General features: G+C 39.6%; 1 protein-coding gene across 1 annotated transcript in view; it reads right to left on the bottom strand.

Moving 5' to 3' along the window:
* Positions 1-3565: 3565 nt before the first annotated feature.
* Epdr1 (ependymin related 1) overlaps positions 3566-24292 on the bottom strand; it is a 30256-nt gene continuing 9529 nt past the window's right edge. The window contains exons 2-3 of the mRNA XM_005371890.2: positions 6377-6585; positions 3566-5293 (exon numbers count right to left, since the gene is read on the bottom strand). Coding sequence (XP_005371947.1) covers positions 5097-5293; positions 6377-6585 — 406 coding nt within the window. The 3' untranslated portion in view covers positions 3566-5096. The remainder of the gene's footprint in view (positions 5294-6376; positions 6586-24292) is intronic.

The raw sequence follows: 24292 nt of genomic DNA, 5'->3' as shown, positions 1-24292 counted from the left end.
CTCCGTGTGACTTGTCTGCATGTGTACACCTTCATTTTCCCTTTACATAAGAACACTAATTTTCCTCACTACGGTCCGCCATGAGGACTTCATCTGATTGCTTAAAAACACTCTATTTCTAAATAAGTTCTTATTCACACAGTTCTGGGGTTAACCTTTTCCTCCCCGGGTTGTTTTTGGCCGTGGTGCTTACAGCAGCAGTAGAAGAAAAATAGGACAATTTGATTCACACACATTGAACACACTATAAAGCCAAACTTGAGTGGTTACTATGGGTAACATAAAAGTCATTTAAAAATTAGCGGTCTGAAAATGGCTTTTTTTCTTAAAGCCTTTTCCTTCTTCATTGAAGAACAATCTACACTGTGATATATACGGATACTCAGACAATGGAAATGATTCCGAACAGCTAGCAAAAGAAGCCTGTGGGTTGTGGTTTAGGAAAGATCTTTCAATTTGACCTACTCCATGACACGGTACCTTAAAGGGGAGGTACCTGAATCGAAATTTTCTAAGATGCTGCTTTGTAATATCCATGCTATCCTTATGTCTGTCCATCACTGTGCACAACTCCTCTGGACTGAGAATTTATGACGACAAACAGGATGCCCCCTTCTTCATCTCTTTTAGATGTTGTTGCTCTTTGGGACCTAGGTAGTTTGAGTTGTAATCAAAGACTTAAGTTCCACATCAGGACTTCTATAATCATACTGCTGTCGTTGATGAGCTAAGCAAAGCCACTGATGCAACTGATATCGGAAGTGTTGGAATCTATCTTAATTCCTCTGCAGAGCTATTGTTTACTTGTCATGTGGTATGAGTTACAGTGTCAGGAGTCTATTTGTGGTAGGCATGTCCTGGATAGTTTTATGTCTACTTGATCCAACCTAGAGTCATTATGGAACAGAGAGCCTCAGCTGAGAAAATCCTCTCCAAGACTGGTTTATAGATAAGACTGTGATTTATTTTCTTGATTAATAGTTAATGTTGGAAGGCTTAGCTCACTATGGGTAATAGAAAACAGACTTAGCAAGCCATGAGAAGCAAGCCAAGAAGCACTCCTCCACGGCCTTTTTATCAGCTGCTGCCTCCAGGTTCATGCCTTGAGTTTCTGTCCTGAATTCTCTCAATGATACACTGTGATATAGAACTGTAATCTGAAGTCAACTCTTTCCTCCCCAAGTTGCTTCCAATCATGGTGTTTTACCACAGCAACAGAAACACTAACTAATGCATGGTAGGTGAATGCGGAGGAGACAGTGGAATCTGGCAAATGGACATTTTTCCGTGTAAGAAACTTAATAAAGTATATATCTATGTTGGACTTGAGTTGGTTTTCTGATTGCTTCCACAATGTTAATGTGTACAGTCACTGACATCTCCAATAATCACATAAATCAAAAAAAGGACACATTCACAAGTAGGTGCCTTGTCTTTTACCACTCCATGCTCTATGCCACCTCAGGACTCTTCCAGAAAGACCATTACCACTCAGGGCCTCTTATTTCTGCTCTTCTAGAACTGTGAACAAATAAAAACCCCTTTCTTTCTAAGCAGCCTGCCTTGGTTACTTCATCCTACTAATGTAGAAAAAAAACAAAACAAAACAACAGACCAATACACCAAATACCACTGAGAGGTTATTCATTAATGCTTCTTGAGTTTGAAAAATGATTTTGCATAGTAGCAAATCTTAGATCTAACATTTGCTTAGAGGGATGGTTTTCTGAATGAAAACTATAGAAATCATGTTTTAGCAAAAAGAAAATATGTTTTCCCATCATATATTACCATAACTGTTGGAGGAAATGAAGACTTAGCTATGCAATCGAGCAACTATGAGTTAAAATAAATGTACAGTAAATCACCAGCAATTACACAACTGCAGCCACAGCACAGAATACAGGCGCTTATACTCAGATGGCTTGAATGCTACGTGTTCTGCGCTCACTGCAAATTATTCTTTAGTTGATGGTACTAATCTATATCTTACAACATTAAATATGAAACAAATTGAAAGGCATGTGCCAATGTTTGCTCAAATAAAAACGTGTATTTAAAATTAAAAATATTATAGAGACAAGCATCATTCTTCATGCATGAAATACACAATGAGTTCTGGGCCCAGTATTTTTCTGCATATGTTAACTGAGTTTGTAATTGTACCCTAAAGCAAATAAAAATGTATTTCTAATATTACTATCCTAGCAATGTTTGTAAAAGAGATGGTTATTGATGACAGGATATCTATAAAATTTAATTTGCTTTTAAAGTGGCATCTAAAAATTATTCACAAATCCTGGACTGAAGGGACTCATTCTCATCCAGCTGAAATTGTGGAATTATTTAGACTGGAAATGAATGACAGATGCATTGTTTCTTCAGCTGAGGTACGTTTGTGGCTAAAGAAAAGCTAGATCTATGCATCTGGAGAAGTTGAAAACACCATGGGTGGTATGAGCAATGTACGGGCACAGTGCCTGAAAGGAATCATGGGAATGCTGAGGGTAGAGGCGGTAGAAGAATCCAGCAAGAGTTAAGTGGGGGCTTTTGAGTGGTGTGATCTTAGTGTAGTAGGAATTGTCTGTGCCTCACAGAACATTTCCACTGAGATACAACTTTTGATCCTCTTTAAGTATTTGAATAGCTTTTAGGTGTGTCCCAGATTCCAATTTTAAGAAGCTACATGTGGCAAAGCTTCCAATAAGAAAGTCATCTTCATCATAAGAGAATAACTGGAACCAGAATGTCCAGGCAGGCACCAGAATCTCCAGGCAGGCACCTTGACTCCCTTAGCTGTAGAAAGCAGGTGATAGCTCTAAGTTATGGCTTTTCATTTGTTTTTGTGAAGGGGTTTAATCACTAGAATGGGTCAAATGCAAAAGGAAAACACACTCACTTTCTGTGTCCCTGAGTAAGATAGGTTTTACTTCCTGCTTTGATTGTGAATATGGCCAGATATGTGCCCAGAGTCTTAAGACTGAGCAAAGATCAGTGGTTTGGATGGGGATACAGGAAGCAGGCAGATACTGTCACAAATTCTTCGTAGGCTGGAACTCTTGGAATGCAGCAGCGCCATTCTTGGTCTTTGGCTGGCCTCCACTTCTCCTTTGTGATTCCAGGAATCAGAATAGCTACTGTAGAGGGCAGGTGCTTGGTGATGGTTTATAATTATGAATGTATTACAGATAATGAGAACAGGGAAATCCCTAGAAAATAGACCAGAGGAATGCTAGCGGGTGAAAATACTCCTCCCAACACCAAGGATGGCAAGAACTCAGATCTCAGGATAACCGAGGAGATGGATGCAAATGTCAGCTGTAAGAACTACATTCTCACATTAGCTGGGGTCCAACACCAAGGATGGCAAGAACTCAGATCTCAGGATAACCGAGGAGATGGATGCAAATGTCAGCTGTAAGAACTACATTCTCACATTAGCTGGGGTCCTGATCAGCCGTGAAGACTGAAGGAGAAAAACAGATCAAGACTGGTTTTGAGACTTCCTTCTGAGCCAGGCAACTGAAGACTGGACGTTAGAGAAGATGAGACTTAGTAGGCTCTGAAGAGAGGATAACCAGTCTGGTTTTTATTATGGGAAGTATTTTATTTACTAATTACAGAAGAGTTTTCACTTCCTTATAATTGAGTTCATCCATATTTATTACAGAAACGAACACATGAAAGAACAGTTTGTTAGATGTCATTAAACTTGTTTAAGTGTATAATAAATTACAATGTAGATTGTTTTCAGCATAAAGCAAGCGTCACACATTCCTCTTGATAACTAAAGATGATACATGGCCAAATGAAACACAGTGATAGAAGAATCTCGAATAATAAGTCTTCCTAGCAATCAGAGGACCCAACCCTGATTAACAGATGAGGAAGCGGAGCACCAACAGCTGGTGAGCTCCTCTACAAACGCTGAAGGCACTGACTACGTGCCAGGCACTTGCTTGGTGCTGGAGATATTAAAGTAAACAGAAAGAACATGGTACCCGTACTCAAGGAGCTCTTAGGCAGGATAGTGGAGAGCAGTTTCCAGTCATCAGGAAATTCTCACACAGCATAATGAATATTGTGAGCAAGGCATGCCAAACTGCAAGGTGCAATGAATGCAGGCGTGGGAGCAGCTTGTACAGGTCACATGTGAGCTGACCTTAGAAGCATGAGCAGAGGTCATACTGACACAGCTTTAGTGAAACAGAGTTCCAGGAGAGTCAAGGCAAGAACAGGCATAGTGCATTTAGTACTTAAAGGAGTTAAGCGTAAAAGAGAATTCTAGTCCCGACTTCGGGGGCCTCCCAGCTCAGTGCTGTTTTAGGAGCCTGTCTCCCACTAGAAAATATACGAAGCTTCATCTCACTAATCAGTACTCTAGCAAAGCAGCCCACCCGGCTCTCACTTCATCTCATGTGGGAATACTAAGATTGCCTAGGCCTCCTGCGTAAAGCTTGCTTTTCCTTTCAGAGCAATCATTACTCCCTATTATAAACTTCTGCTTCCTTACAGCGCATCTACATTCATTGGGTCATGCCACAGAATTCAAGTCTGGAAAGAATCTTAAAGGATCATTTTGCAGTAGCCAGAGGTAGGGGTGGGGTCAGCGGGAACTGTTGCCATTCTGGTACAACTCTGGTAGGGGTGGGGTCAGCGGGAACTGTTGCTATTCTGGTGCAAGCAAGGGACTTCCTTTATAAGGAGAGAATTGAACTAAATCATTCTATACGTTATTATCATCTTCAGTTCTTCGTAGCAGTAATAAAGCATTCATCCCTGCAGAGGCAAACTCCTTGTACCCACTCCCATCCCTTCCTTCTCTACTGCATGGACTACACACCTGCACAGAGAAAGAGCGGCCCCAGATGGCCCCAGAAGTGTGCAAAGTGTCGTCAGGCAGTTGAGGCTAACACGAGTTCTCCACCGAAAATGGAGCTGAGCAATTGGCATCAGATGTACAAGAAACCCCACGTCTGTGTTTATCCTCCTAAAATGATCTATTTCCATTGAAGAGTTGCATCCAAACCAGTCTCTAATCCATCTCCAGACAGACTCACTAAGGTCCGAGGTTGGTTGCTTCTGTCCCAGTGAGTTCACCAGGAGCAGTCCTCCCTCATCTTCTCTGGCTGTGCTGTCTGGCACGTACTCGGTGGGATGAACACAGAGGGGTCCTTAATTCCTAGCTGCACATCAAAAAACCGAGTGGACAGGACCACAGTGTAATTCCTGATGAAAGTCTCCTGGACAGGATAACAATCCTTGGCTGTGTAAACGCCGATCCAGGTTTCATCTAAAGAGAAAAAAAGTTGACCTTTTCAGAGAGAAGATAGGCAAAATTCCTGTACATTTCTTTTTTTGATACAATACAACTAACATAAGAGGCATATTTTAGCTTTGTAAGGATTCATTTTGGACATATTCACATTGTTTTACAATTATCACCGCTTACTTTGCAACTTTCCCAAACCGAAACTTGTTCAATGGCTTCCCATCTTCCTCTCCTCCAATCCCTTTCAACCAGCATGCTACTGACTGACTAATACTGATTTAGGTACTTCATGTACCCAGTATTTATCATTTGTGACTGGCTTATTTCTCTTGAAATAATATCCTCAAAATTCATTAATTTATTACACATGCCAGAAGTCATATCCCTTCTTTTCAAAGGATGAACACTAGTCTACCAAAGACATCATCACATTTTGGTTATCCACTTATCTGATGATGGTATCTGGGTTGTTTCCAACAGTTGGATACCAGGAATGAACCCAGTATAAACAGAGCTGTACAAATAACTCTGTGAGTCTTTGTAATCATTCTTTTGACTCTATCTTCAGAGCTGGATGCTCTGGACCATATGACAGTGTGGTTAATGTTTTGGTTAAATTCCACACTATTTCTCACAGACTGAATGTCTACTCTTTGTGTTTCAAAACAACTTCAGAATTAAAAGGAATCGCTTTGTCTTAAAGAAGGCCTGTTTGTATTCAGAGTAGTGGAGCAGGTCTGGACACTGCAGCTTTAAGAAGGGATGGTGGGGAAGGAAACGTTGGTATCTAATTCAGGGGTATTCTTGGAAAGAATTCCTTTCAGGTCACAGTCCTCATGGAGATCATGAAACGTCTACAGCAAAGGGTGAGGCCATAAATTTCAAAGTGCAGGAGACATGAAAGTAACACTAGAAGATAGAGGTGTTCCAATAACCCACTAAGAAAGCAGTTGCACATAGTTGCAAACTACACTTACGTGGGCTTCAAAACTCATCTAAGTATGCAAGTTCCCTAACAACTATCTTGCTGAAGGGACTTAGAAGAAGACAATATGCCCCCAACATACACCCTAAAATGAAGTACACGAATTCTTCCATCCTTACAGGATCTGGCCGTCTTTCTGTCAGACCACTCCTGGACTGTGATCTGCTCCTGTGGCCCCCCAATGGAGTACTGATCTTCAAAGGTAGAATTCTGGGGAATGTCAAGAGGATCCCAGGGTTCTGTCAAGGAGATCTTTGCACACTGTTTGGTGGCTTGTTCAATCTGAAACATCACTCCATCCTTATAGAGCAAAATGTATTCAAACAATCTGAAATGTGGATTCAAAGACAAACAGTTAAGGGCTTTTATGTTAAAACCATCGCGACTTTCATCAGCACAGATCCCAAATGCTTTTGATATAAGCTATTATATAAATTACTTTAAAATGATAGCAAATCATTTGTTCTCTATTGACTTTATTTGCATCAAACACCCAACTGTGGCAAAATAAAATAAAATAAAATAAAATTTAGAAGTTAAACTTGACAGTTCATGAGGTGACTTCTTGTCAGTGAACAACTACATGCTAAACCTCAGGCTTAGGCTACCAACATGAGGAAGACATGTGGGTTTCACAGCTGCTTATGATAATTTGTTTAGTTGGACAAAGAATGACTTCCCTTTGGTTGGTATCCTGGAGCATTAAATCAAGGAATTAAAGAAATATCCCATAAGACAGCACTCGCTGCAGACATGTAGACCAAGCACCTACACTCACTGCCTGGAAAACCTTCACAGTTATTTGTTCTGTTGACAGAAGGCCTGTGTGTAGCCTGAGGAGCCTGGGGCAGTAAGGACAGGGGTCAAGGAACCTCCAGAGTAAAGGACTCATAAAGCAAGCTTGCTTCCCTGCTTTCTGTCTCCTCTAGGGACTTCATGCACTAAAAATGCATGGCGAGAGGAAGGTATCCTGAGTCTTACAACTATATCTGAGCCAGAAGTCTCTAGGTATGCTGTGTTGTATCTCTTAAAGCTAAGTAGTCTTGGTATTTTGTAAAGCCTCTGGGCCATGGTCAGTTCAAAACTCAGGACACTAGTGCTGCTTGAGCAGAATGGGAACTGAGAAAACGACCTTAGAAAATGTATTTCAAAAGTAAGCAGAGGACCCTCCTGGCATGGGTTCAATCCCAGCACCGCAAGGAAAATGGGTGGCCAACTAATGATCTCTACTGAATGAGCCTTAGGCGCCACAAAACATGCTCATTTAGGATGCGTGCTCTTTATGCAAATTCTGTATATAAAATTATTTGCTTCACAATAAGGCATTATCAATAATGATACCTATTTTGTCAAAACAGTATCACTATTAGCATTACACTTGGAGTTTCTATGAGGTGGTATAGAAATACAATTATGACCTCATATTATATATTTACATATATCCTGCCTATGTCAGGATACATATATTCCAGAAAAGTTATGAACCAGCTTACAAGGGTAAAACAAACAATGAATGAAAAGACTACATGCATTTAAAGGTAGGAAGGGCTATGGAAAGAAAAAAATACACATTTGTAAGATGCTATTTATAAAGGGAGTTAACGTGGGGCTAGAGAGGTGGCTCAGTGGTCAAAGAGCTTGTGGTATGAGCATGGACTTGAGTTTGGATCCCCAGCATCCAAATAAAACTGGACATGAAAACGGATTCCTGCAACTCCAGCACTGGGTGATGCAGACAAGAGACAGGTCTCTGAACTAATTGGCCAACCAGGATAGCCAAGTCAACAAATTTCAGGTTCAGTGACAGACCTGGTCTCAAAATAATGTGAAGAGTGGCTAAAGAAAGGTACCCAGGGTCCACTTCTGGCCTCCACATGTATGAACACACCCACCCACATGCGCACAAGCATAAGCTTATACTAACAAATGCATGCACACATATACAAAACCACTACACATTTACCACACACATAAACATTGCTTTGAATGGAGCCAGTCTCTTCTGATATGCATGAAGGGTCCACATAGAATGGTCAGCATTTTGCAGCGTGGGGTTAGAATGCCTATACTATCTCCCAGTCAGTTAAGTCTCCAACACAACAGAACCTAAACATTCATTGACTACATTTAGACATGTCAACGACACATTTAAGAGCACAGTCCATGACTAAACACAAGAACCTCTGCCTGTAAGCCAATCACAATCTGTGGTGCTTTTAACGACCAGGTGGCCACCCAAGAAGCACTCTGCTGTGCACCCTCAGAGACACAGCTGAATCGCTTCCCCCCACTGTTAGCCTCGTTCTATGTTCTGCGAGGCCTGTAGTGTGCAAGCAGTGATAACTGTCTCCTGAAGGACTCATCATGGTGTGTATGGGGATGCCTTCTTAAGACCACTGCCATCAACCCCTAGCATTCATCTTTCCCATAGAGACCTTGCCACCCATGCCAGGGCTTACTGCATCTCTTTTCTGGATTTCCTGGACAGATCCCTTGGACATCATCAAATTTGTGCCTCTAGTTTCTGTCACCCCCACAAATGACTTTGTGTCTAAGGCTTGATGAGAGTTTGGCTCAAGAGGTTAGGAAGGAACACGTGAGTGGTGAGGCATGTGCTTCCAGCATTAACACGTCAGGAAATAAGTGATCCAGTTTCTCACTGTTCAGTTGCCAACTTTGATCACCAAGATAGGTGATCACACAGATGTCTCCATGAGAAATTAGCCATCAATGTTGGATTATACTTTGTGATGCTGAGAATGTCCTTGTCTGGTGTTGGTTTTAAACTTCATTGCCCATTAGGTGCTTTAACAATTTTTAGATGTATTTATCTTATTTATTGCTCAGGTGCAGCATGCATGTGTGCATGTATGTGTGTGAGAGAGACACACATATACACACAGAGGGAGGGAGGGAGAGAGAGAGAGAGAGACAGAGGGAGGGAGGGAGAAGGAGGGCTAGCTAGGTAGTTTGTATGTACAAGTCCATGTTCCTACTGAGGTCAGAGGACAACTTGCTGGAGTTAGCACTCTGTGAGAAGCTTCCAGTGAGAAAAAGCAAGTGATCAGGCTTGGTGGTAAATAAATGCCTTTAGCTGTTGTAATACCTTGGTAGCCTTCACCTAGAAATTTTAGGTACAAATCATTTCCCAGATCAGTTATTTCATGAGAAGTTGGTATAGTAAGACCAAGGGCAGAATAAATAACGGTTGCCTATGCCGTCTGATCCCTGCAGGATAACATTACTCTCAAGGCTCCGTATGTTAGGTGTATCAAGCACCATCTCCTGCCCAGTCACTGAGAAGTCCATACAGGCAGTGTCTGCTCACGATGACCCTGTTGACCTTGGAACGCTTGATGACATTCTGAGATAACAGGTATTCCAGGCTCGCTGTAGAAATTCTGGTCAAACTTGATGCGAAGCAACCTAGAAATCAGCGTGAGGCAACAGACATCATTGCTGGCATGGCCTTACAGCTATCAGAGCTTCTTATGCTGACAAAATCATAAATACAGATTGCTATTTCCAGTCGAAACTTAATATGGTAGATTTTCATTACTGCTTTTACATTTATCTTTTCCATTAAAAATATTTCCAGAATTAGTAGCAAATCGATGTATGTGCTTTATACTATAATCAAACTATTATAAAAACAAAAATGTGGAATAGAGTTGGAATTTTCATCACAGGAATTTTGTCCTTAGATGTGGAATTTTGGGGGCCTTGAAATCGATACTGTGCTAAAATGTTCAAGCAGAATAAGCCGACTCCCTGTGTGATTATGCTTCCAGATTAATAATCGTTAGCTTCCTTTGTTTCAGTTTCTTCTACATTTAGGGACTCTATACTCTTCTCTTTTGTTTAATTTTATTATTTTATTATTTAAACATGATAAAACATGTTTTGAAACTTAAACTGCTCTAGAGAAGCCTTCTGAGGGAAATCTCTCTTCCATTTCAGTCTCTCTCCTTCACATCCCTACGGATAACACTTTTCATCAGCCTCCATCTTATTTTCTGTTTCTTTCCCATCCTTACACAGACAAAAGCACCACTTGGCTCTCTGCTGTTTGGGAGATGCAACGTCATCTGAAACAGAACACCCGGGTCAGAAGGTAAGACCATGAGTGGTTGTTTTAAACATTACCAGATTTCTCTCCTGAGTGCCTGCTTTCTTTACAGTCCTGCCAAAAGAGGATGCTGCCAAACTTCTATTTGTGCCCATCTGATAAGTCAGGGAATCAGAATCCCAAGGCTAATTTTTAGACCTTAAAAATATATAATGTTCTTACAAAAGATGACACACACCTAAAGGATAACGCTTCAGAAAACTTACACAGTGCATAGTCAAGGAGCTCATACCCGGATCAAGGCAACACAGCACAGAAGTCAGGCTCCTCATCTTCCCAGGCTCTGCCCTTCTGATGAGCAGGATGGTTTTTACTCATACAGAGCAGCTGAACAAACTTACACCTGTCAAAACATCGCCCTTTGTTTTCTTGTGAAAAACAAGTCTGCTATCAAGTTTGAGGACTTTTTAATCTCCAGTTTTCTGTTTGTCTGTCTGTTTATTACTTTGACTTTTATGCATAAATTATAGATATTCTTGGCTATAGTTTTACAATGGAAAGAATTTTTACAGTTTAAGTAAGATTTTTTTATTGTTTCTGAATTCTTTTCACTCCTAAAAAACTATCCCTGACCTCATGTTTATAAAGGGATGACTCCATGCTCTTTGGGTTTTTTCCCTTATATTTATAACTTTAAACAAAATTGCAGTTTATTCTTATATATGGTGTAATATCTAAGAACTAAGCTTATTATGTTACAGTTGCTCCAACAGCATTGTTGAACAGTCTATCTTTCCTTGGCGATGGGAGATGGACCAACATGGACTCGGTCTCCAGCTGTACCTGGATCTACTTTAGGGCTTTTCCTTCTAGCCTGCTGGATTGAATGTCTGTTCACCAGAACTACATTGGTTTATTTAGAAAACTCAAAGTAGGCATCAGCTATTGCTTTCCTCTTTGTCAGAGTTTTGATGGCTATGTGGATCTAACGCTTTTCCAAACGAGGTGAGAATGAACTGTTTAGCTCGAATCAATCAACCCTCAGCTGCTGGCATTTCTGTCTTTTTTGACTTAAACATACAGATTGTTGTTAAAAGAATAATACCTTACCATGTAAATTTATCATAACCTTTCCAAGTACATATGCCCACTTTTGATATTTATGATTTAGTAATTAAAAAATTTCCCTAACAAGTCATTCATTTTTCCTTTAATTCCTTTTTATCTGTTGCTAGAATAAATGGAACTTTCCCTTGCCTGTTAGTTTATAACATGCCATTGTGTGTGTGTATATGTATCTATATATACATATAGATATGTATATATCTATATGTACATACATTATGGGTTTTTTGTTTGAGATAGGGTTTCTCTGTGTATCAGCTCTTGCTATCCTAAAACTTGCTTTGTAGACCAGGCTGGCCTACAAAATCTCCTGAGTGCAGGAGATTAAAGGCATGGGCAACCACCATCCAGCTAGATTACAGGTTTTTATTGTTAAATCTATACTCAACCATCTTACTGAATTCTCTTATTGTTTAAATTCAGTTTTGATTTTTATTTTGAAAGCTGACTACAAGAATTTCTTTAATAAATGTCTCTTCATTTCTCTTTCCTAATTCTCATCCTCTAAACATTTTTCTCTGGCTATGCTGTCTATAAAACCAACATTATTAAGCAAAGTAGAAGTGATGGGTGTCCTTCCTTGTCCTTAGCTAAGTGGGAGAAAGACTACGACCCCAATACTAAAATACATGGGTTTTATTTGTCATGATAAGAAACTGTCATTATTTCCTACAAAATACTTTCTACCAATCATGTTTATTGAATTTGATCAGTTGCTTTTCCATCAGACTAAGAATATTTTTATGTCTACCTTGTCTTAAATGTGTTTTCTTCAAAAAAGAAACTATTATTGCATCCCTTTGATAAATGTCTCTTGATTATGTTATAGTTTTAATGTACTATGGGACTCTATTAGCTAGTTAGGAATTTTGATCAACAGTAATATTATCTATATCTATCTATCTATCTATCTATCTATCTATCTATCTATCTATCTATCTATCTATCTATCTATATCTATCATCCATCTATCTATCTATCTATCTATCTATCTATCTATCTATCTATCTATCTATCTATCTATTAAGGGAAATTATAATACTTTTCATAGATTCCCATTTATCTTGAATATAATCCATGAACTGGTTCTTAATTCACTGTCATTTAAATGATTCCCATAGTTCTGTTGATATCAATAGTGCTAACTACATTTTGGCGATTACAATTTGTTTTACCTTCTTGTTTTAAATACCTCTAATGGGAATACAGAAAGATCGCTGGATCATAAGAACATCCCCTTTTATAAAATGTTACTGCTTCTCCCAAATGGGCCTTAGAGTTTTGAGTTGGATGTAGAGGCTTACACATGTCTCTGCACCCAAGTGTGTATTAGAAGGTTATCCTATCATGAGGAGAGAGAAAACTCGCTAATGTTTTCCTTTGGTGTAAAGCTTTTGAACAAAGTGAAAGGCCTTGCAGAAAGCTTAGGCATGGAGCCAAGAAACACCATTTACTAACCCTTGGTTGTCTGGTTACAATTTTAGCTTCCTCATTTCTAATATCTGAGTGTTCCAAAAATTTGAATCTCAATGTGCTTTAATGAAGATTATGGAAACAATGAACATTCAATGGTTGGACAAGTGTCGGTCATCATTGCTCTGTGGAAAAAAAATACGAGATTTGTGTATACTGTCACTAACTAACATCCAACAAAGAAATCATTCTTCTAACATGTACAGGTACATAATTTACAATGTGGCAAAGGGGGTTAATTGGTGTGGGTGGGATTGAGGGCTGGAGGGAAAATTCCTGACTGCTATGGCAAATATCTTCATAAGAGGTACACCAGGCATTTCTGCTCCTTCCTCTCATCTTTTCTCAAGCTGGAAGCAGAGGGAATTGTGTAATTTATTCTTTGTTGCCTTTTGGGCTCTGGCCAAAGACCTTAGGGAAAACCTATAAAGAAAGAAATACTGACTCTTTCTCTCAGAAAAAAAAGAGAGTGCCTGTCAAATTCTACTTTATGTACTTCTTGTCTTTGAATGTAGTTGGATACAGACATGGGGCTTGTAAGTCAGTGTGCCAGCTGGCAACTCTGAGACAACATTCTGGAAAGGGCATAACAACAGACAGGAAAGCTTAGGGTTTAGAAGAAGTTTTTACGTGAAACTTAGGAACATGTGTCATAACCATGGGTTCTTAACTGCAAATCTCTCCTGGTGTCAGCTTTTCTGACACCAGTCGATCATCACTATTGGGGCAGTTAATAACCCTACATCACAAACACTGTGTATGGACCCTTATGACAGCTGCATGAGAGTCTTCCCTTGTAGAATGAGCAAGGTTCAAGTACTTGGCTAATCTTAGAATCTAAAACATTGAAGTCTAGCCTGAGAGTGAGTTGACATAACTAGCTACTACTTGAAGAGATAAAGAGGAAAGTATCCTCTGGCTTGAATTGGGGTACTCAGGAGAAAGGAAAATAACCTGAGGTGGAGCCTACAGATTGACAGATTCAGCTGGCTGACTGTCACTAGCAATTTTATCGTTATAAATGTATTAAAATATGTGCATTTCTGTATCTGGTCCCATCAGCTGCTGGAGGAAGCCTCTCTGATGATGACTGGGTTAGGCACTGATGCTATGAATGTAACAGAATATCATTAGGAATCATTTCACTGATGTTTTTGTGAGTGTGTTTGGTTCTACCCTAGGTATCTGAGCCATCCCACTTCTGGATCCTGGCCATTTAGGCAGTGTCGGCATGGGCTCCTTTTTGTGGTGTGGGCCTCAGGTGAGATCAGTTGGGCACTCCCACCAGGTCTGAGTCACCAGCACATCTTTCAGGCAGAGCAGGTTGTGGGTCACAAATTTTGTGGCTGGGTTGGTGTTCCAGTACCGTCACTGGAAGTCTAGCCTGGTCACAGAAGGCTGGTTCAGGTTCCTTTTTCTCCATTAGTAGGAGTCCTTGCTAGTGTCAATCTCTTAAGTCCTAGGATGCTTTCACTGCACTAGGTTTCCACATTGCCTCCTAAATGCCCACCTATTTCATTTAACTCTCCCTGTACTATCTTGCTCATACTTCCCTCCCCTACCTGATACTTCCTGTTCTCAAGTCCCCTGTCCCAAGTCCATCTACAAAACCTATTTTGTTTCCCCTTCCTGGGAAGATATATACATCCTACCTAAACCTCTTTTCTTCATCTAACTTCTCTGGATCCACAGTCAAACATTCGGTGACACGAACGGATCCTTACAGAAGATGGAGAGGATAGATTATAGAAGTCAGAGGTTTTACAAGAAGATGGCCCATCGAGTCAACTAAGGAGGGTTCATAGGGTCACAGAGACTAAAGTGACAACCGCAGAGCCTGAATGGGTCTGCACTAGGTCCTGTTGTGGATATTTTCACACTGTGTGAAGATATATAGCTGTGGTTGTTTTAATAAAGAGTTGTACGGCCAATAACTGGGCCTTTAAATTTTTATGTGTTTTCAAAAAAAGAGAACTAGACACCAATAAAGACAAATAGCCCAGGTGATTCAGCCTCAGAATGCCTCTGTTGCAGTTTCCTCAAAATTCTGCATCCAGAACAACTTCAGAGCTGCTAGCTGAGATGGTCCAGCCTCACAGACTATTCAGCCAAGACTCCAGATAAGCTCTCCACATTCTCATCACACGCAGACCAAACAAAAAATAATAAAGCTACCTCTTCCAGTACTTAACCATTATCTCAGTTTTCTCAGGGTCCCCTAAAGGTGATGATGCTGCCACACAACAGGAAGCAGTGTGGAGAACATGATGTCCTCATTCCCAAGAGGCGGGGTGGTTTATGGTTTATCATTGTTTAGAGAGGTTCGTTACAAGTTGTTATCAGTTGTGGCCAGAAAAAAAAAAAAAGCTGAAAAATGGAGATTAGATTCAGGGACCTCTTTCTGAAGGGAAAAAAAGGGCGGATATGGTATAGAATTGGTGGGATAAAGGAATGGATCATTGAGTCTACTTTTGAACAACTACTAGTCTCAAATATTTTAGATTGGAATGGATTTTTGTAGTAGCTTTGAAGTTGTTCTAGATGCAGAATTTTGAGAAAACTGATACAAACTGATACAAATTTAAGGTAATTTTTGTTTGAACATACTCTATATTGTTTTCTACTTTTATTTAAGATATTTTTGTTTACTGATACAAATTTAAGGTCATTTTTGTTATATTGCTTGTATGTTTCTATTTTTTGTTTAAGGTATTATACCTATGCAGCTCATTTAACAATGCAAATTTCTAGTCCTTGAAAGTTATTATTACAAACTATTTAAGATAATTAAGAAATAAAGATAAGTAGTTAGTCATCTATAATAATCAAACTTATAGTCATGCTAGGTATGTTTTTAAGGTCAAAAAGAGATATGTTTTAAATGGATGATAGTCTCCAAATCTTTCAAAGACCCATAGAATATGACATTTAAAATGCTTAAATAGCATAAAACTTTTGATGACAGTGAGATATGTCTGCTTCCCACAGCACTAATTTATCTTAAGAAGGATGATGGAAATCACAGAATATCCATATGGAGTCTTCTTTATTATGGCAAAGTTAGCCACTGGGCAAGAAACCACCCTTGCTCAACTATTGACAGTATACCTGCGATCTGGAAAGAAAGAAGGACACAAAGAAGGCAACTGTCAATCTTTGCCAAGAAAAGGGAGGACAGTCCTTCAAAATTCCTGCTTTACAGAAAAGTCTATCAGATATTCTAAGCCCATAAGTCAAAGATTAATTCCTCAATGTTACAGAGGAACCCTAGGTAATTGTTCAGGCAGCCAGATGTCTCTGTTGTTTCTATAATTTTGAAAGTTGTTTGCTCTGCACTTCCTGTTTACTTAGGTAATATTATATCCTTCTCAGATCTCTGATGGAGTTGAAAATGAGATAGTTATAGTTACAGTTTTCCTTGTTATGAAATTTAAAAACCTTACATAAGAGATGTAAAGTTTAAAAGATTGAAAAACATAAAAGTTTAAGGTGTTTATCTAAGAAGATGTTTTTAGGTCCAAAAAGATACTTTTAGAATGGTAATATAAGTTATGCTAAAAATGGTTTAGGTATAAAACTTTGTACTCATTAAGATAGGATAGATCAGATATATTCTCTGAATGTGCCAGATACACATGGACTAGGCATTGTGGGTATAATTTTCACCTGACATTTGCTCTTATTGTATATAGCTTTATGATGTTAGAGTTAAAACCTTTCCTTTTTATTTAGACATAAAGGAAGAAATGTTGTGGAATAATTATACACTGTGTGAAGATCTATTGCTGTGATTGGTTTAATAAAGAGCTTAACAGCCAACAGTTAGGAAGGAGGTATAGGTGGGACTTCTGGGCAGAGAAAGTAAGTAGGAGGAGATAAGAGAGATGCAGGGGAGACACGAATGAAACAGAGAAGTTGGACATACCCAATGAAAGATGGATAACAAGTTACAGGGTAAAATGTAAATTAATAGAAATGGGTTAATTGAAGTTATAAGAGCTAGTTAGGAACAAACCTAAGCTATGGGCTAAGATTTCTTAATTAATAAAATGTCTCCATGTCATTATTTGGGAGCTGAATGACAGGGCAGAAAAAGACTCATTACAAGGTCCTCTGCATAAATATTGTGCTTTAGCTTGGGGATTTTAGCTGGACTCCTAACAATGGGAGTGGTAATATCTCTGACTTTTTTGCCTATTTGTGGAACCTTTTTCCTCCTCCTGGGTTGCCTCATTGAACCTTAATCTGAGGGTCTGTGCCTATTCTTATTGTATCTTGCTATGCCAAGGTTGGTTGATATCACTGGCAGGCCTGCTCCTTTGTGAAGGGAAATGAGGGAGTTGTGGATCTTGGGGAGAGGTAAGGTCAGAGGGGGCTGAGAGGAGGGAAGGCTGTAGTCAGGATGTATTATATGAGAAAATTAAATAAATAAGTAAATAAAATAAATAAGATTTAAAGTGTGCATTTTACATTAAAACTTAGTAGTGAATACCAGAGTCAGGATTAGACTCAAAGTCTGCTCATCTGTCAAACTTATTCCCATTCTCCAGTGCTATGTCCTATCTAGTCTCCACAATGAAAGCAGTGCTTCCTCGTCTACTCAGAAGCATGAGACCATCTCAGACACACTAAATTACAGACAAGGGAGTGCACTGATATTATATTTTGATTACAAAAGATCTTTGGCTTTTATGGAAGATATTGGTCAAATCTTGGATTGTTTAACCTGCAGTATAATAGATTAGTAATCTTCTGACTCTCTGGAGGAAAATCTGAGCCACAGCCACTTGTATTCTGGCATACAAGAAGTGTGAGTTACACCCTACAGTAATTACTAGATACAAAAGAGAAAAACACTTGCAAAATTCACTGTGGACTTTCTGCCAATCATATACGACTAAAAGAAAACTAGATTACTTAAGAATGCAGTCTGAGCTAAAGTTAAATGAAAGTGTAATTTATGTGTGTAATGTAAGAAGCCACAGGTGACAGACCTTCAGTATTTGGACACTAGTTCAAAAGAGAAAAAAAAAAGCTCAAGAAATTGAAGTGCTTTCTCTTCCAAAATTTTAGCTTGATGGATACTGGCAACATGTACAAATATTCTTTCATCTGATGGGAGACAAAGCATTTTTTTCCTTGAGGCAACAGTTCAAGCTAGTTACAGATACTCAAAGGAATGGACCTCATTATTATTGAGAGCCCATGTTGCCATGAGGCATGGTGTTTTCTATAGTTATATGACATGGGGGGGGGTAGAAGGAGGTTGAGGCTGGGCTAGCAGTCACCCTTTCTCTTTTAAGTAAGTAAGTAAGTATCCTTTCCCATCAGGCTGAAGTGGAAACTCACACACTTTAAGAGAACATTTAATGAAATACTTAAAAAGAAAGTCAAGATAAAAATGCAGTGGTGTTAGTGTAAGCCAATCCAGAGAAGAGGAAGAGGAAGCAAAAGATGACGAGGAGAAGATTTAAAGAAGATTATTTAGATAACAGAAATTTAAAAATGAATAAGTGGATGAAAATGTTAAAGAAAAAATAATAAACTTTAAAAATGCATGCAAGAGAACCAAAATATAAGTAAAGAGACTATTCAAAGAACAAGGAAATGAGATTAAACTTCTAGAAATAGAAGATACAGAGACAGGGGGGATAACTCAAAGGTAGAGCAGTTGCCTGGCATACTCAAGCCCTTAGGGTCAATCCAGAAAACTGAAAAAAATTTAATTTGGAAGAGAAATGAGATTTAAATCTTTTATAGTGGTAGACATAACCCAGACATCAAATTCAAGAATAAGGTGGGGGAAAAGCTTCAAAATATGGGCCAGAGAAAAACTAAACTCGGGGCTGGAGAGATGGCTCAGGTGGTGAAATATTTGCTGTACAAGAACGAGGACCTGGGTTTAATTCCCAGCACCTGCCCTAAAGAGCTGAGCCCAACAGAGTGTTTGTAATCTCAATGCTGGGGAACATAGACAGGAGGATCCTGTTGAAACTGTCCGGGTAGGTAATCTAGGCGAGATCCAGGTACAATGGCATATAGATATTCTCTCAAAAATAGAAAGGAAGGAAAGAAGGAAGGAAGGAAAGAAGGAAGAAAGGAAAGAAGAAAGGAAAGAAGGAAGGAAGGAAGGAAAGAAGGAAGGAAAGAAGGAAGGAAAGAAGGAAAGAGGAAGGAAGGAGAGAGATCAAGGAAGGAAGGAAGGAAAAAAGGAAGGAAGGAAAGAAGGAAGGAAGGAAGGAAGGAAGGAAGGAAGGAAGGAAGGAAGGAAGGAAGAAGATCGAGGAAGAACCCCGGTGTTGACCTCTACCTAGCCTCTCAGAGCACACACATTCACATACACACCGAAAAACTAAACTAAAGTTAGTTGTGTGTAAGACTTTGGTTCTAGAGCTGTGGATGCCATAAAAATATTTAAACAACAACAACAAAAAGACTTTTACCTTCTGACTTTTATGTACCTATAACACTACCAGTATGCAACAGCAACAAATAAATACTCTCAGACATTGGCAATCTCTGATGTAAGAAAACAACCACAGCTCTCTCTATGAAAAAATTAACAGTAAATTCTTTAGCTGACTGAAACATAAATCAAAGCAGAGCTCAGATCCAGGGGAAACAAAGATGGAAGACATTTCAGTGAACAACAGAGAAGTAACATGGTTCAGGTTTCTCCAGAAGACAACGTGACCAAGCAAGCTTCTTACGCCTGAGAGCACTCATAACACTACAAAAATTCCTCTGTGCTATGCTGAGTGAAGGAGCTGACCTTTCGAAAGCAGGATTCATGATGGTGAAAGAGGAAAGATAACAAAGTACCAAAGCACTTTAAAATCTTTTCAACACACTAAGTGGGACTTAACTAAATGCCTGCCTTGTGCAATAGGAACTGTTCTGATGTTAGGAAGGCAGGACCCCAAACTTCCATTTCAAACTCCTGAAGGAGAGTAAAGATCTCATAATGATGGATTCTCTGGGACCTCAAGAGTCCACAGACCAGACCTGGAGTGGGCAGAAGCACCACTATTCATAATCATAGAGTGTGTGACAGAGTGAACAGATGGATGACATGGTTCTGAAATGGAAGAGCTCCCATGACCACCAAATATACAGCTTAGGAGAGTCCAGCACCTAACAGGGCATCTTTATGCATGTTAAGGTTGGGGGTAGGTTCTTTCTTCGGAACTCTTTGATCCCAAGGATGTGAGTCTGATGTCATTCCTGGTTCACTGTGATCTTTCTTCTGAAATGGAACTCCCCTCTTCTCACGCTGGACTCCACACTTCCACCAGGACGGATAGCGCTAGTGAGGCCCAATTCTTCCTCAGAAGGCAAATTTGCCTTTCTCCACCTGAACACCATGATTGATCAGCATCTTGTTTAGGCACTCCAGGCAGTAAGACTTGAGATTCCAGGAGATCCAAGAGGCGTCTCATCAAGACATGAAGTGAATGGCTCAGATGCTGTGGAGTCCACACAGATCACAACCAGCCCTACAAGTATGTGCAAGTTCGGGCACATTGTTAAAAAGAAGAATGCATCATCATCCATCCAAAGTCACTTCAGGAAAGTGAAGGTGATGTCATGTTAGGCGATCTGTTATACAAATCACTAAGTTGGCCATGTTTTATCCACAGATTAGAATACTTTTCTTTATAAGATCAGTGAATTACTCACTGAAATGACCAATGTCTTTGTTAAACCAGCAGCCTGCCAGAGTCAATAGTGAGTTATGACCCTACTCTCCCTAGACACCATCACACCACAAAAGTGTGACATCATCCATCTATTTCTTCTTTATAGTATTACAAAGCACTACACTTAATTAATTTACTTAGAGATATAATGTGACAAGTTGGATGCTCATATTCTTCTGGCGGGAATAACTTTCCTGAAAATCTTGTTGAAAACTCTAAAAATGTGCAAGTTCATTTCTATTATTTCCATAAATAGGAACTTCTTAATATAAAATTTAAAATATTTAATATACATTGCATGAAATATAAGGTTACATATTTTACTGTCAATTACAATAGTTAAAAACAGAGAATATGGAAATGTTGTGGTCCCACGATAAGGAATGAGCTGAATAAATTATGTTCTGTCTTTAGCTAGTAGTTGATTTTCATTTGGTAGCATGATAAACATGAACAGTGACTTTTTAAATTTAAAAACTGCATTGCATACTTTCATTTTACATTTTTGTAACAAAGCTGGGGATTGAATACGTGTAATATAGGTTTTCTAAACTGAACTAGACCTTAGCCCTACATTTTCACTTTTAAAATGTAAACACAGGAATAGAAAAAACACTGGCAAACGCATGTGTCAGGGCTGTGAATTCTGGTTGAAGTACTATGGATGAGTGAGCCTCCTTTCATTTGCTTTCACCACTGTCTATATTTTGCTGTCATGAATATGCATAATGCCAATATACAAAAGTCATTGTGAGGGGGCCGCTAGTTAGTTCCCAGCTGCTTAGCCCCAAAATAATCACACAGAAACTGTATTATTTAAATCACTGCTTGGCCCATTAGCTCTAGCTTATTATTGGCTAACTCTTACATATTAATTTAACCCATCTCCATTAATCTGTGTGTCACCACGTGGCTGTGGCTTACCAGCTACAGTTCCAGCATCAGTCTCTGGTGAGGCTACATGGCTTCTCTCTCATTCCTCCCTCTGTCTCCAAGCATTCAGTTTAGTTTTCCCTGCCTACCTCTATTCTCTGAGCGGGCCCAAGACAGTTTCTTTATTAACCAATGGTATTCACAGCATACAGAGGGGAATCCCACATCAAAAAGTCATCAAACAATATATATCATGTTTGTATTTATTATCCCATTTGCACTTGACACATATTTATTGAAACTTACTGTTTGCCTAGAACTTCTTAGTTCAGGGATCCAATAGTATATCATAGTAAACACAGATTCTCTTACTTCAGAAAATAGAGTTATCATGAAGGCCAGGCCACTTAACTGACAATGACAGACCATAACAGTAGCCTGAGGAAAGAAGCACATAATGGAGAGGGCCTCGTGGGGAGAGTTGTGCTGGGTGGTTACAGAAGGTCTCTGTAAGGCTATGGTGGGCTGAATTCTGAAACAAAGGAGCCAGGACCTCTAACACAACATAATTGGACTAGTAAGCTTGGGTGAGTGTGCACATGTATCACATCTGAAAATCAGCAGCCAATGATGACTGGAAATGGGATGCATTCAGTATGCATTGTAAAAATCTCCTCATGTAGTTCAGGGGGCATGGTAGTAAATGTGCTATGTGGGAAATTTTGGACAGTTTTCATTATTGTCTTTCTGTTTGTCTGTTTTAGATCCTTCTAACATGAGGATATAGCGTCACTAGCACTCATTTTCTTACTGACTGGTTCAAACAATTTTAGACCGGTTCTACTTAAGATGCTGAAGTGAGAGCCAGACCATGTAGAAATCCTTGACCCTTGGCTGAGACAAGGCTGATGCAAGAACAACAAAAATAACAAACAATACCTTGACTGTTTAAGGCAGTGAGGTGGGTATATGAGGATGCTGAGCGGGGAAGCATTTGAGAGTGGAGTGGTTCTGGAGGGAAAAGACTTTCTAGGGAAGTGGGAATGGCCAATACAAGTTCCAAACTGATTAGCACACTGAGGCCATGGGCTGGCGATGAAAGCAAAGAGATAGGCTGCGGAGGGGCCAGGGAGCAAATCCCACATGGACATCTATGAATAGGGGCATTGAAGATAAGGCAGATGGAGTTGCATGACACAGCATTTATTTGAACACAATCACTTAGGTTACCATGCTGGAAAACAGACTAAAGGAGGCCAGAGCAAAAGTATGGGTATAACAGGAGGACACAAAATCAGGTAAGAGACAGTGATGGTTGAGACTAGGAAAATAGAGAAGGTGTGATCAGATTCTGGGTATCTTTTGAAATTATAATCAGTTGGAACCAGGCAGTGGTGGTGCATTCCTTTAATCCCAGCACTTGGGAGGCACAGGTAGGTGGATCTTTATGAGTTCGAGGCCTAGTCTACAGAGCAAGTTCCAGGAAAGCTAGGGCTGTTATACAGAGAAACGGTGTCTTAAGAAAACAAGAAAAAAGATTTAGCCGAGCACTAGTGGCACACATCTTTAATCCCCAACACTTGGGACGCAGAGGCAGGTACATCTCTGTGTTTTCAAGGACAGCCTGGTCTACAAGAGCTAGTTCTAGGACCTGCTCCAAAGCTACAGAGAAACCCTGCCACAAAAAAAAATAAAAATAAAAACTAAAAAAAAAAATTATAATCAGTTGGATTTACATCATGTTCCTTTGGCAAGTGTACAAGAGAGAAGGGTGATGTCATGGGTTTATGCTGACCAATCAGAGATGCTGAACCTAAGATAAAGGAGGACCTTTAGTTTATATGTGTTTATTTCTTTGGTATGGATTTGGTTTTGGTTAGTTTGATTATATGCAGAGGAAACACTCATTTTAGAGATGTTGAGTTCAGAATGACCATACATTCCAGTAGAAGACATCAACTAGGCAATTAGATCTATGAGTGGAGATGTAGATTTCTGAACAGGAAGTAAAAACATGATGGGCAACTCTCATGAAGAAGTGACATTTAAAATCATGACTTACATGACATCACCAAGACAGAGGGTCTAGACAAAAAGCAAAGGGATGGGATGCCCAGCCTTCCATCACTAACAGTGCAGACAACAAGAAGAGCAAAGCAGACTAAGGGCATGAAATGAGGCAGAGGAAGAGACAGGGTCTGGGGAGACAGCTGGAGTGGAAAAGTATTTACTCTGTGTGTATGAGGATGTCGATTTGGGTCTCAGCACTTACATGAAACCTGGCCACGGCGCCACACTAAAAAGGCAGTGTGTTGAAAGCCAAGTAGAAGAGATACATCTAGGTGGAGGGTAGGTACTGAGAAGGAGAATCAGGGAGGATGAAAGGGGAGCCAAGAGGGGTTTGGAGCTCCTCGTCCTGCCCAGAACATTCTCCATGGAGCTGTGTGACAACAGTTTGATTTGAAGAGTTTGAGAGAGCCTCGCAGGACAGAGATTGGAATTAGTGTAAGCAATGCTTTAAAGAGAAGGGGCAAATGAGTTTTCAACTGTTATTCTTCAAGAGATTTTTTTTTCCTTAAAGATGGATAAAATATGGGACTGAAGAGATGGCTCAGAGGTTAAGAGCATTGCCTGCTCTCCCAAAGGTCCTGAGTTCAATTCCCAGCAACTACATGGTGGCTCACAACCATCTGTAATGGGGTCTGGTGCCCTCTTCTGGCCTGCAGGCATACACACAGACAGAATGTTGTATGCATAATAAATAAATAAATAAATAAATAAATAAATAAATATTT

This window comes from Microtus ochrogaster, unplaced genomic scaffold (assembly GCF_000317375.1).
Source record: "Microtus ochrogaster isolate Prairie Vole_2 unplaced genomic scaffold, MicOch1.0 UNK135, whole genome shotgun sequence".
NCBI lineage: Eukaryota > Metazoa > Chordata > Mammalia > Rodentia > Cricetidae > Microtus > Microtus ochrogaster.
Note: the sequence above shows the minus strand (reverse complement) of the source record. Positions and strands in the feature narration are given on the sequence as shown.